A 13,660-nucleotide genomic window follows, 5' to 3' on the forward strand; every position below is an offset into this window, starting at 1 on the left:
GACACCCATCCAACAATGGCGTTTTTTTTTTACTGCTAGTGAACATCAAGATTCCTTCCCTATTAACATAGCCATTCTCATGTCATTTGGGTATCAAGTGGCCCTTACTATCTCTAAAAAACTTTTCAACTACGCTTGTTGGCCTCAATCCATATTCATGAGTGAAAAATTGATTTTTCCCTTCTCTATTTTGAGCAGGATAATTAGATTTATGTGTGCATGTGGCCTCAATAGGAGCCTCCGGAGGAGTGTTTCACTTCTCCTCTCAGCACTAAAGAGTGATTCATTAGGCCATGTTAAGGCCTCGGGGCAGGGTGGACCCTCTCATCTCCTGGAGTACCTCCCAATGACTCACCATCTCATCACTAATGCCCCCCCCCCCCCCCCCCCCTCAGATGTAAGAGCATTATGACTGTGGCACGTGCCAAACTGGACCTAATTAAGCCCGAGGAGGTCAACATGGACGAGTATGAGGTCAGCAATACTGTTTTCTGACTTTTACTGTATCTATCAAAAACCTTTGAAGCATTTTTAGGCTGGCATTAAGATATAATTACTTTGCTGTGCAAAACTTACAAATAAAAAACTGACAGTAATACTTTAAATCAGTTTTTGACACATCCCATCTGGGAACTTCAGAGTACTCGTTTTCATTCACTCTTGTTCTGTACCTCTTATCAGATGTGGCATCAGGACTACAGGAATTTCCGAGAGACAACCATCTTTCTGATGATTGGCTTGGAGCTCTTCCAGAAGACAAAGTACGGTGACACATTGCCAGTGCTCTTCCTAATATTTAATGTCTTCCAGGAACACGACTTTGTTATTGTCCGCTTATCTTGTTAGAGATTTTCTGTGCTATTGCATAAGAGTTCAGTATTATTATCAATAACTGTTTGCATGTTAGATTTACTCTGAGTATTCCCCTCATCTGGGGCAGCCAATGAATCTTCAAAAGTCGCCTGCAGAGGGCAGCAGCTATATGCAACCCATTTCTAGCTGGATCTGGTATAGGACAAGATGGTAGCACATGTTCACTGAATTGATCAAGTTTTTATGTTTTAAATTGTTTCACATCACAATGTACTTTTGGCCAAGTTCTCAGTACATTTTTTAAATATTCAATATATCTGCATTTCCTTTTCGTTTTCTCCTCCTGTCCAGTTATGTGGAGGCCCTGATGTATCTGATCTACTCGTACCAGTACAACAGGGAGCTTTTGTCCAAGGGGCCATACAGAGGTCATGACGAGGAGCTTCTTGGGTATTACCGCCGCCAATGTTTGTTGGTGAGACGATACACACAGTCACACTGCATCACACAGTCACACATCATCGCACTGCATCACACAGTCACACTGCATCACACAGTCACACATCATCACACTGCATCACACAGTCACACATCATCACACTGCATCACACAGTCACACTGCATCACACAGTCACACTGCATCACACTGCATCACACAGTCACACATCATCACACTGCATCACACAGTCACACTGCATCACACTGCATCACACAGTCACACTGCATCACACAGTCACACATCATCACACTGCATCACACAGTCACACATCATCACACTGCATCACACAAGTCAAGTCAAGTCAAGTTTATTTGTATAGCACATTTCATACACAGAGGCAATTCAAAGTGCTTCACATAAAATGGTTGACAGGAAAAGAAAAGAAAAGAAGAGAGTAAAATGGACATTTAAAAGCATCACAAAAAAACGAGTATAAAAAGTGCATTCATTAAGCACATAAAATGGTTGACAGGAAAATAAAAGATTTAAAAGCATCACAACAAAACTTTAAAAAAAAAGAGTATAAAAAGTGCAATAAGCAACAGGCGCAGCAGTTGCAGAAAGAGCTCAAACTTATAGAGGACTCATTGGGTTTGCATAGTAGCTGTTAGCAGTTAAAAGCGACGGTAAACATAAAAGCCTTTAGTCTATTTTTAAAAGTAAGTAAGGTTGGGGCAGATCTGAGGTCTTCAGGCAATTTGTTCCAGCTAGCAGAAGCATAGTGGGTAAATGCAGCCTTCCCGTGATTTGATTTGATCCTAGGGATAGTTAATAAGCTGGACCCTGTTGACCTAAGAGTTCTAGACGGTTCGTAGCGTGGGAGCAATTCAGCTATGTATTTTGGGCCTAGGCCGTTAAGTGATTTATAGACTAATAACAGCAGGGCTCGACGTTAACTTTTAAAAGTGGTTGCCGGAGGGGCAACCTGGCAAGAGCTTTTGGTTGCCCGAATAAAAATATGGTTGCCCAAATTTAGTCGCCTTATATTTTGAGTAATTAAGATACTATGCAGTCATAAGCCGGCTTAATAATGACGATGTGACAGAAAAGTAAGTAATAATAGTCTATAGTATATAGTATAATAGGCCTATTCAGTGCGTGCAGCGGGTGTAGTAGTAGTAATAATGATAATAATAATAATAATAATAATAATACATTTGTGTAATTTCATTCACAAATTCAAGGTTTAGTAACACCCTTAACAGTCACTGTGGGATTGAAGGACACCTTTTGAAATGTGTCTCTCTGGTGTTAGAAGACCACCACATTAACTGAATGTTTCTGTATTAGAAGAATAACTAACTGAATGTTTCTGTGTTAGAAGAATAATGCCATATTAACTGAATGTCTCTCTGTTAGAACAACACCATAATGTAGGCCAGTGGTTCCCAAATGGTGTGCCTACTAGGCACACTGGTGGCTTAGGACAAGTCCAGGTGTGCCTTGGGATTTTGCATTATTGCAATTGCAAATTGTAAAACTATACAAAAAGTGGGTGTGTTGCTGCTTTGATGTAGTAATTTTGCAAAGTTTCAAATGAATTCCTAGAGTAATATATTTTGTCAAATTTTATTTGACATTAGTAAATAAAAAACATTTGGAGTGATAAGAGTAATAGAGGCTATTTTGCACAGATAGACTTAGGCTATATAGGTGTGCCTTGAGATTTTGTAGTGCCATTTGGTGTGCCTTGGACACGAAAAGTTTGGAAACCACTGATGTAGGCTATCTCTATGTGTCTCTTAATACAATATTTCTCTTTACACTCTTTACAAATTATATACCCATGTACATTGCACTCTTCACTACATCCTGTGATATCAGTCATTGTTTGAGACAGGTTATTTATTTTGTTGTGAAACATTACAGTCACTCAAAGGCCACACGCCCGTGGTTTACCGACGGCTCCTGAAGGCGTCATGTGCAGGACTGGAGAGGATGCAGCTGCAAGTGTTTGTCTGCTCTCAACTCCGTGAATCTCGCTTTAATCTTCATCACAGCGGCTCATTACCCGCTGTACACAACATGCACTAGTTCTGCAGAAGCACTCGCGGGTCTCTCCTCCTTTTACAGACTCTCTCACTAATCTCACCACTGTTTACATGCTTTTCAGACTAGAACTAGCTAACACGCTAGTTATACTTAGCTTAGCTGTTAGCTATAGCTCTCTCCCTCTCGGTAAGATGTTCATGTTATGTTCATGTTCGTTACGCCCCTAACATTCATGTATATTTGCTGGAGGGGGAGAAATCTCCCGCTAGTGTTGATGTCCAGTGTGATGGCAGAGACACTGGGAAATGTGCGTTTGTTGCGTCGCGTGTAACGTTAATTTAGACGAGGAATCCCGTGGCAGAGAGACACTGGGAAATGTGCGTTTGTTGCGTCGCGTGTAACGTTAATTAGACAAGGAATCCCGTTAATCACCTGTCCAAGTCAGTACTCCTTAAACACACCGCACGTGCAACATGGATCAAGTAGGTTCCGACTGGTAATTAGTAACATCGGTCCGATTGTAACAGCAATAAAATATCACATATATGTCACTCACAACAAGTATTAAAACATATTTATTTGGTGTATATTTTGCTGTTTGTTGCTGTACATATTGTTTTGCATGTTAAAACGTGGTTGCCCCTGGGGCAACCAAAGGCCAAGAAATGGTTGCCCAATTTTTTTTTGGGTTGCCCGGGGCAACCGGGCAGCCGTTAATGTCGAGCCCTGAACAGTATTTTAAAATCTATTCTCTGACACACTGGCAACCAGTGTAAGGACTTAAGAACTGGAGTGATATGATCAGCTTTCTTAGTCTTCGTTAGAACTCTAGCAGCAGCATTCTGAATAAGTTGAAGTTGCCTAAGTTCTTTTTTGGAGAGACCAGAAAAAAGGCTATTGCAGTAGTCTAACCTACTATAAATGAAGGCGTGAATTAGTTTTTCTAGATCCTGTCTGGACATGTATCCCCTAATTCTTGCTATATTTTTAAGATGATAAGAAGCAGATTTTCTAATTGACTTAATGTGGGAGTTAAAATTGAGATCGGAATCAATAATAACTCCAAGATTTTTGACTTGATCCTTAGGCTTCAGGGATAGAGACTCAAGGCGTACAGTGATTTTAAGCCTTTGTTCTTTGGGGCCAAACACGATCACCTCAGTTTTGTCTTTGTTTAGCTGTAGGAAATTCTGGCACATCCAGTTATTTATTTGATCAATGCACTGGCACAATGATTCTATGGGGGCATAGTCAGCTGAGGAAAGAGTTATATACAGCTGAGTGTCGTCTGCATAGTTATGATAGGCTACTTTGTTTTTTTGCAAGTCACACAGTCACACTGCATCACACAGTCACACATCACACTGCATCACACAGTCACACATCATCACACAGTCACACATCATCACACTGCATCACACAGTCACACATCATCACACTGCATCACACAGTCACACAGCATCACACTGCATCACACATCATCACACTGCATCACACAGTCACACAGCATCACACTGCATCACACAGTCACACTGCATCACACTGCATCACACAGTCACACTGCATCACACTGCATCACACATCATCACACTGCATCACACAGTCACACAGCATCACACTGCATCACACATCATCACACTGCATCACACAGTCACACATCATCACACTGCATCACACAGTCACACTGCATCACACTGCATCACACATCATCACACTGCATCACACAGTCACACATCACACTGCATCACACAGTCACACTGCATCACACTGCATCACACAGTCACACATCATCACACTGCATCACACAGTCACACTGCATCACACAGTCACACATCATCACACTGCATCACACAGTCACACTGCATCACACAGTCACACATCATCACACTGCATCACACAGTCACACTGCATCATGATGGTCTCGACCTAGTTTCAAGATGAAGACCAGACACGCTGCCTCACGCCACATGTAATCTAGAAACATAGCGACCTCAGCATCACATGTAATGCTAGCGTGACAACAAGTGCAGTAATCCCAGAGTGACGCGCTAATGCCGTCAGTGCAGTAGTGACGCACTTGCCTAGGTGACGGCGTTAATGTCGTCAGTACCGAGGCTATGACGTGACAGTACTTATAGCCACGCCGAGCGCACCACAGCCCTTGTTCCCTGCCCTCTAGCCGCTGCACTAAGCTGATCCAATTCCTTCTCTGGAAGCCGCGTTTCACCCCACCCACCTCCCCAGTCCAACACCAATGTATTGACTCCCGAAGAATCCCCTACGGGGGGGGGTTCTCCGAGCAGATGCCCTCCCGCCTCAAGAAGAGAGGCATCCTGCCACGGAGTCACTCACACTGCATCACACTGCATCACACAGTCACACTGCATCACACAGTCACACATCATCACACTGCATCACACAGTCACACATCATCACACTGCATCACACAGTCACACATCATCACACTGCATCACACAGTCACACATCATCACACTGCATCACACAGTCACACTGCATCACACAGTCACACATCATCACACTGCATCACACAGTCACACTGCATCACACAGTCACACATCATCACACTGCATCACACAGTCACACATCATCACACTGCATCACACATCATCACACTGCATCACACAGTCACACATCATCACACTGCATCACACATCATCACACTGCATCACACAGTCACACATCATCACACTGCATCACACAGTCACACATCATCACACTGCATCACACAGTCACACATCATCACACTGCATCACACAGTCACACATCATCACACTGCATCACACAGTCACACATCATCACACTGCATCACACAGTCACACATCATCACACTGCATCACACAGTCACACATCATCACACTGCATCACACTGCATCACACAGTCACACATCATCACACTGCATCACACAGTCACACTGCATCACACAGTCACACATCATCACACTGCATCACACAGTCACACTGCATCACACTGCATCACACAGTCACACTGCATCACACAGTCACACATCATCACACTGCATCACACAGTCACACATCATCACACTGCATCACACAGTCACACATCATCACACTGCATCACACAGTCACACATCATCACACTGCATCACACAGTCACACAGCATCACACTGCATCACACAGTCACACATCATCACACTGCATCACACTGCATCACACAGTCACACATCATCACACTGCATCACACAGTCACACTGCATCACACAGTCACACATCATCACACTGCATCACACAGTCACACAGCATCACACTGCATCACACAGTCACACATCATCACACAGTCACACATCATCACACTGCATCACACATCATCACACTGCATCACACAGTCACACATCATCACACTGCATCACACAGTCACACAGCATCACACTGCATCACACAGTCACACATCATCTGGAATCAATGCTTTGAATCACTTCACATGTGTGAGTGGATTCAAACTGGCCTCTGCAGCACAGAGTACAGCAGACTGAAATGACTAGCTTACAGGCTTGAGCAAGATATGATCAAACATTGAGCAGTTTAATGTATACAGTTTTTACAGGTTATATGGCTTATATAACAGGGTTACATGTCTTCAATTAGAGAAGGTGATTACAAAGGAGGCATCGCCAACATACATATGCTGTTTTGAAAGGGAAACCTTTCTGTCCAGTGGTTCTTCCCTATGATCCTAGTCTCCTTTTTGTAACTCCCTTTCCTCCGCATCAGACTTCCTCTACTAAAGTGACTCAGCGAAACAACGCCAGACGTTTCTCCTTCAGTACCGAGCCGTGGTACCATAATCAAATGACTTTTGCTCAGATATTGCTTTGGCTTCCTAATATGGCCCACAAAAAGGTTCTGATGAACGTTTTTCATCTGATACTGACAGATGAAAAACTTTTCAGTGTTCTGTTGCGAGCCACCTTTTCATTGAAGTCCCAGCAGGCTCCAGGCTGAGCGCAGGCATTATTGGTTAGTGGTGCTGAGGGGATTTTGGTGCGATCAGCCTTGTACTGGTCTGCTGCGGTCCTGTTGCTGCTGCTGCACTCAGTAACCTGCTGCTGCTGCTGCTGCTGCTGCTGAACTCAGTAACCTGCTGCTGCTGCTGCACTCAGTAACCTGCTGCTGCTGCACTCAGTAACCTGCTGCTGCACTCAGTAACCTGCTGCTGCTGAACTCAGTAACCTGCTGCTGCACTCAGTAACCTGCTGCTGCTGCACTCAGTAACCTGCTGCTGCTGCTGCTGCACTCAGTAACCTGCTGCTGCTGCTGCTGCACTCAGTAACCTGCTGCTGCTGCACTCAGTAACCTGCTGCTGCTGCACTCAGTAACCTGCTGCTGCTGCTGCTGCACTCAGTAACCTGCTGCTGCTGCACTCAGTAACCTGCTGCTGCTGCTGAACTCAGTAACCTGCTGCTGCTGCACTCAGTAACCTGCTGCTGCTGCTGCACTCAGTAACCTGCTGCTGCTGCTGAACTCAGTAACCTGCTGCTGCACTCAGTAACCTGCTGCTGCTGCTGCACTCAGTAACCTGCTGCGGTCCTGTTGCTGCTGCTGCACACAGTAACCTGCTGCGGTCCTGTTGCTGCTGCTGCACTCAGTAACCTGCTGCTGCTGCTGCACTCAGTAACGTGCTGCTGCTGCTGCACTCAGTAACCTGTTGCTGCTGCACTCAGTAACCTGCTGCGGTCCTGTTGCCGCTGCACTCAGTAACCTGCTGTGGTCCTGTTGCTGCTGCTGCACTCAGTAACCTGCTGCAGTCCTGCTGCTGCACTCAGTAACCTGCTGCAGTCCTGCTGCTGCTGCTGCACTCAGTAACCTGCTGCGGTCCTGCTGCTGCTGCTGCACTCAGTAACCTGCTGCTGCACTCAGTAACCTGCTGCGGTCCTGCTGCTGCTGCTGCACTCAGTAACCTGCTGCAGTCCTGCTGCTGCACTCAGTAACCTGCTGCAGTCCTGCTGCTGCTGCTGCACTCAGTAACCTGCTGCGGTCCTGCTGCTGCTGCTGCTGCTGCACTCAGTAACCTGCTGCTGCACTCAGTAACCTGCTGCGGTCCTGTTGCTGCTGCTGCACTCAGTAACCTGCTGCGGTCCTGCTGCTGCTGCTGCACTCAGTAACCTGCTGCTGCTGCTGCTGCTGCTGAACTCAGTAACCTGCTGCTGCTGCTGCACTCAGTAACCTGCTGCGGTCCTGTTGCTGCTGCTGCACTCAGTAACCTGCTGCGGTCCTGCTGCTGCTGCTGCTGCTGCACTCAGTAACCTGCTGCGGTCCTGTTGCTGCTGCTGCACTCAGTAACCTGCTGCGGTCCTGTTGCTGCTGCTGCACTCAGTAACCTTACACCAGCATTGTGCTCATAATGTAATCATTCGGGTGGGAATAGGAAGCAGGAGGGCCAGCGAGTGTAAACACATTACCATGAGACACAAACGTGTCCTCGGCTAACCTCGAACCTCAGCTCTGCACAGCCGGAGCGGGCGGCTCAGATCTCTGGCCAGAACCTCTGGCTCCCCGCTCCGCTCCATCCGTCCGCTCAGCTGTTTACCTTCAGCTCTTGTTTTAATTGAAAACACTGCTAACATTGACACAGTTAATGTACTTGGATGTTTTGCAAATCCAGCCTCATGGCCAACGATTCCAGGCTAGCTTGCAAAAAAAAGGTAGTTTCCTCAGGCAGGAGGAGGTCAGGGAGTTTGTTTGTGGCAGCAGTGTGGCTTAGGATAAGAGCGGGGATAGTGTCCTGTCCACATTCACCAACAAGTGCGTCAGACCCCACATCAGTTCCAGCGGCTCTAGGCTATGCTGTGACATTGATAATGATGTCTGGGATGCTGCTACACTTTAGCTATCTAGCACTTTTCTAATAATGGGCTATACAAACCGCTTTACAGAAAAGCATACAAAGAAAATAACTACATATGATGGGGGCGGGGGGGGGACAAGAAACTCACAGGATTATTAAGTGAGCAAAATCAAAACGGATCATATAAAAATCTATTTTTAAGTGATTTAAAAAGGTGGTACTGAATTAGTTTAATTCCACCTGCTTGGAGCCCCGATAGCAAAATCTCACTCAGCTTTGGTATTGAGTCTAGACCAGTGGTCCAGGGACCCCCTGTCACCCGCACAAAGAGGATAATCGCTGGAATCAGCCGATTCCGATCGCGTTTCGATCGATCGGAGCACCTCTAGTTCTTGAGGTGAAGAAGTTTGAGAACCACTGGTCTAGACTGAGGGACAAGTCAGTAAGGCTCATATTTAGTCTTTAATATAGGGCCCAGCCCCAGGAACTCAGGCTGCAGTCCAGCTCATAGTCAACTCAGAGACGTAAAGTCACAAATGGTCTTCTTCGAACAAATGCCAAAACTATCCATCTGTACAGGGAAATATTTTGTTTTCAGTAACTCAAAAAGCATAGCTATTAATGAGTCGTCTGTGTTTCCCCCATAGAAACTAAACGAGCAAGCGGCCGCCATGTTTGAGTCGGGTGAGGAGCCGGAGGTGACCACGGGGCTGGGCATCATGAACGAGCTGGTGGTGCCCTGCCTGCCTCTGCTGCTGATCCATGAAGAGGAGAAGGACCTGGTGGCGGTGGAGGACATGAGGAACCGCTGGTGCTCCTACCTGGGCCAGGAGATGGAATGTGAGTCCCTGAGGGAGAGGAACACACTCGGCCTGTTAGATATTTCTGGAGAGTTGAAGGCTCAGGTTACTGGTACATTCCTCCGTACCCCTGCCAAAGATCAGCAGAATCAGGCCACTGCAGAGTGCACAGATGACAGGCACTAGGAGGCCGTGCAGGCTTCCTGCTTGTCCTGGAAAAACCTGATTACTGGCTTTTGCTTTATGTGGAAAAACCATATTTATGTCATGAATGCGATCTGGATCAGGACCTTGGATAGCTTAAGATATCAGATGATGATTGCAGGCCCTTTGTTCAAATCACAAAAAGATAAATACAAAAAAATAAAGCTTCTTTAAAAAAAATCTCTTCTAGTGATAATTGCTCCCCTAATTAAAACCATAGCCTTAAAATGTCTAAAAAGATGACCTAAAAACATCTTTGGCTGCTGAGTTGGTCCCATAGGCTCACTGTCAGCGTATTGCCAAATTAGCATACTTCAACCTTTTTCTCGAGTGCTGTAAATGAATGCAGAAGTCCTCCAATGTGAGAACTGTCAGGTTGTCTGTTAAATTGCACTACGATGTGTTCAGGGAATGCTCCTGCGTGATTATGTTTTTACTAGAAAACTGCTGTTGAGATGTGAAGTAGCCTTTATCTTGGCAGTACATCCCAGCACCAGTCCAGAGAGAAATAGTTGTCAGAGTTCCTGGCCTCTGTTCAGGAAACACTAAACACAATCACCCAGAAACCCCTTTCATCGTATTTTTACAATCTGGTTTTCTTTGTGGCGCATGCCTTCAGACGGCGATATCTCTGAAAATATTTACCTACTGATTTCTCTGTTTGAGGATATGATTGTCGGTGCCATCGCGATGCCAGGCCCATACAATGAATCATTCCCTCTCTTATCTTCCTTTCTGTCCCAACAACCGATGGCAGCCAACCTCCAGGAGAAGCTGACAGACTTCCTCCCCAAGTTGCTGGATTGCTCGACGGAGATCAAGAGCTTCCACGACCCACCCAAGCTGCCCACCTACTCCACCCTGGAGCTGTGCGAGCGTTTTGGCCGCGTCATCGCCGGCCACAGGAGGGCACCCACCGAGGGCAGATGAGCTCAGGAGGGGCAGCTAGACAACCACCACCCACCTTCCCCCGCCCCTCCTGTATCACAGGCCCAGCCCTGGGCACAAATCCATGGACCTCTAAACCCATGCCTTCCTTTATAAATCCAGGGGTCACTCGCTTATAGCTGTTATTCCTCTGTTTCTCTTTTTGCTGCTATAGGTTTTATCATTATAAATATTATTTCACTTTTATTTTACGCAAAACGCGACAGAGGAAGGAGAAGGAAGGACTGTTGGGAGGCAAAAAAAATAAACAAGCTAGGAGACGTTACCAAAAAAAACATAGCAATCATGCCGTGATTGGAAGCCAAGCACATTCTGCTTCAGCTTTGCAAAAAAAAGGAAACGAGGTTGAGGGTTTTTTGTAGTTTTTTATTGTTGTTGCGGTTTGGTTTAAGCGCCCCCCTCCCCCACCACCCACGTAGCCCTTTCTTAAGCACCCTTCCTTCTCTGCGTGAAAAGGATCACCCTGCTGCTCTGCCACCAGTTTGGTACAGTATTATCACCTTTTTTGTTTTATTTTTCTAAGAAAGTAAAGAAATGAGAGCCTTAATGATTTATCAGAGGTCTCCGAGTATCTCAAGTGGGTCTCATGTCTTTGTGGACTGCGACAGAATGAGACGTTTTAAGTGCTGTGGTAGACGGCCATGGACACTCTGTGGCTTGTTAATAAATCGAGAGAATACAATTTTATTTATGGCCCTTTTAGGCCAAATAAACAAGCGTTTTGTCTGATGTCTGTTCATTTTTACCTATGTATTAATCCATATTATCCTGTACTACTCACTGTGCTTATTTTTATGATTTGACATAGTGCAGTATTTCACCTTGGGACAGTGTTTTCATCTTGAGCCAACATGGGTACAGTATATCTGCGGTGGGATCATGAACGGTCAGTTAACGTGCCTTTAAGTCAAGTGAAGTTAGAAGTTTGCTGTTTTCAGCACTGTTACAAGTGCAATATTACTTTTCTTAATTCAGTGTCTTGACATCTCTCTTGCTGGGATAAAAACTGACCTGGGAACGCCTCTCAAACCATTAGGCTACATGAGCTGCTCGAAGTTGGTCATTATTACCTCCGCCACAGAGTTTGCAGGGCCAAAGCCCCGGGAGGTTATTACCTCCGCCACAGCGTTTGCAGGGCCAAAGCCCCGGGAGGTTATGCTTTCACCCCTGTTTGTCTGTTAGCAGGATATCTCAAAGATTTATGAACGGATTTGCACGAAACTTGGCAGAAAAGCAGGTTATGGGCTAACTTAGAACTGATTCACTTTCCACACCCACTGGCCAAAAGGGGACATGGCAATGGGTGTGTTCAATGACAAAAAGGCACGGAACTTCCACACGGATTCACACCACAAAACATTGTAGATAAGGATGTCATGGGCCAACTTAGAACTGATTAACTTTCCACACCCACTGGCCAAAAGGGGGTGTGACAATGGGCATGTCCAATCACAGAAAGGCACCTAACTTCCAAACCGATTCACATAATACCACACCGTGGCGGAGGTATGCACTCTCCCGACTGCCCTCTACTAGTTATTCGGGTTATTAGATACAGAAATTCATGACTGTGTTCATACACATGTCATGGTTTTCCACTACTCTGCATATAGGACACATTCAAAAAGGCCCTTCAGAGGTTCAAATCATGTCTTGTTTATGTGGCCGTTGTCATCCTGGGGAAACAACTCCCACCAAGGTGAAAAATGGATTCTAAGATGAAAGTGATTGTTCAGAATTGTTTGGGTTTTGTCTGACTGATGACGGCTTTAATTCCAGTGCTAGGAAATTGACTCCACACTAAAGAACCACAAGAACTCACACTGAGGGAGAACTTCACGCTAGTTTGTCTTTTAGTTCAAGCCTATCCTGTTTCTTCACTAGTTTGTTAGTTACTATGATTCCACACACCCACACATTCTCTACCTGCCCATATTATGTTGTCATGACAGTGTTCACTTTGTCTGAGCTGATATTTTATTGACTTTCATGTGGTCATATGTTCAATACACTACAACTACGCCATCAAGGGCCAGAAATACGGCGTTGGAGCTATTTTGGAATTTTCGTCTGTTAAGGTTACATCTAAAGGCTAGAGCGAATTCAATATATTTCAGTAGCTACAGTAGCCTGCATGGATCGAGCAACTTAATGTACAATGAATTCTAAATTTATGAAACTCGTAAAAAGCACCAGATTCTTTACATTTGATTGTCCGTGCTGCCTGGCTGGTAGGAGTCATTTCAAGCCAAGTTTACTCAGCTGAATCCTATAAGGCTCAGGCTGTAACATTGAGACAACGTGTAGAGATCGGGTGTGTATGGGCTGGGTTGCACCTAAGACACTTATTCCTCAAAAGCGATTCTTTTTTTTTATACTTTTTATTGTCATCTTGTATTTCCATACATCTTGCTCATATTATCTTGTAGTGATGGCAATTTTTCTTTTTTGTATATATAATAAAGACATGACAAATACTTATAAACATACATACTTACCAATTAACATACATTCTATACATGACATGGGTGTATGCTTCACCCTGTGATACTCAACGTAACCTACAGATACAAGTACAG

The 13,660-nt window shown here is 45.1% G+C and overlaps 1 protein-coding gene across 6 annotated transcripts in view; it reads left to right on the forward strand.

The window, feature by feature from the left end:
• Window positions 1-11,794, forward strand: part of usp25 (ubiquitin specific peptidase 25) — a 112,053-nt gene extending 100,259 nt beyond the window's left edge. For all 6 annotated transcript variants that reach the window (XM_083636056.1, XM_083636058.1, XM_083636059.1 and 3 more), the window contains 5 exons: window positions 396-474; window positions 682-761; window positions 1,165-1,288; window positions 9,777-9,969; window positions 10,891-11,794. In XM_083636056.1, coding sequence (XP_083492182.1) covers window positions 396-474; window positions 682-761; window positions 1,165-1,288; window positions 9,777-9,969; window positions 10,891-11,063 — 649 coding nt within the window. In that variant the 3' untranslated portion in view covers window positions 11,064-11,794. The remainder of the gene's footprint in view (window positions 1-395; window positions 475-681; window positions 762-1,164; window positions 1,289-9,776; window positions 9,970-10,890) is intronic.
• Window positions 11,795-13,660: the final 1,866 nt, after the last annotated feature.

Source organism: Poromitra crassiceps, assembly GCF_964638095.1.
Source record: "Poromitra crassiceps genome assembly, chromosome: 1".
NCBI classification, from domain to species: domain Eukaryota; kingdom Metazoa; phylum Chordata; class Actinopteri; order Beryciformes; family Melamphaidae; genus Poromitra; species Poromitra crassiceps.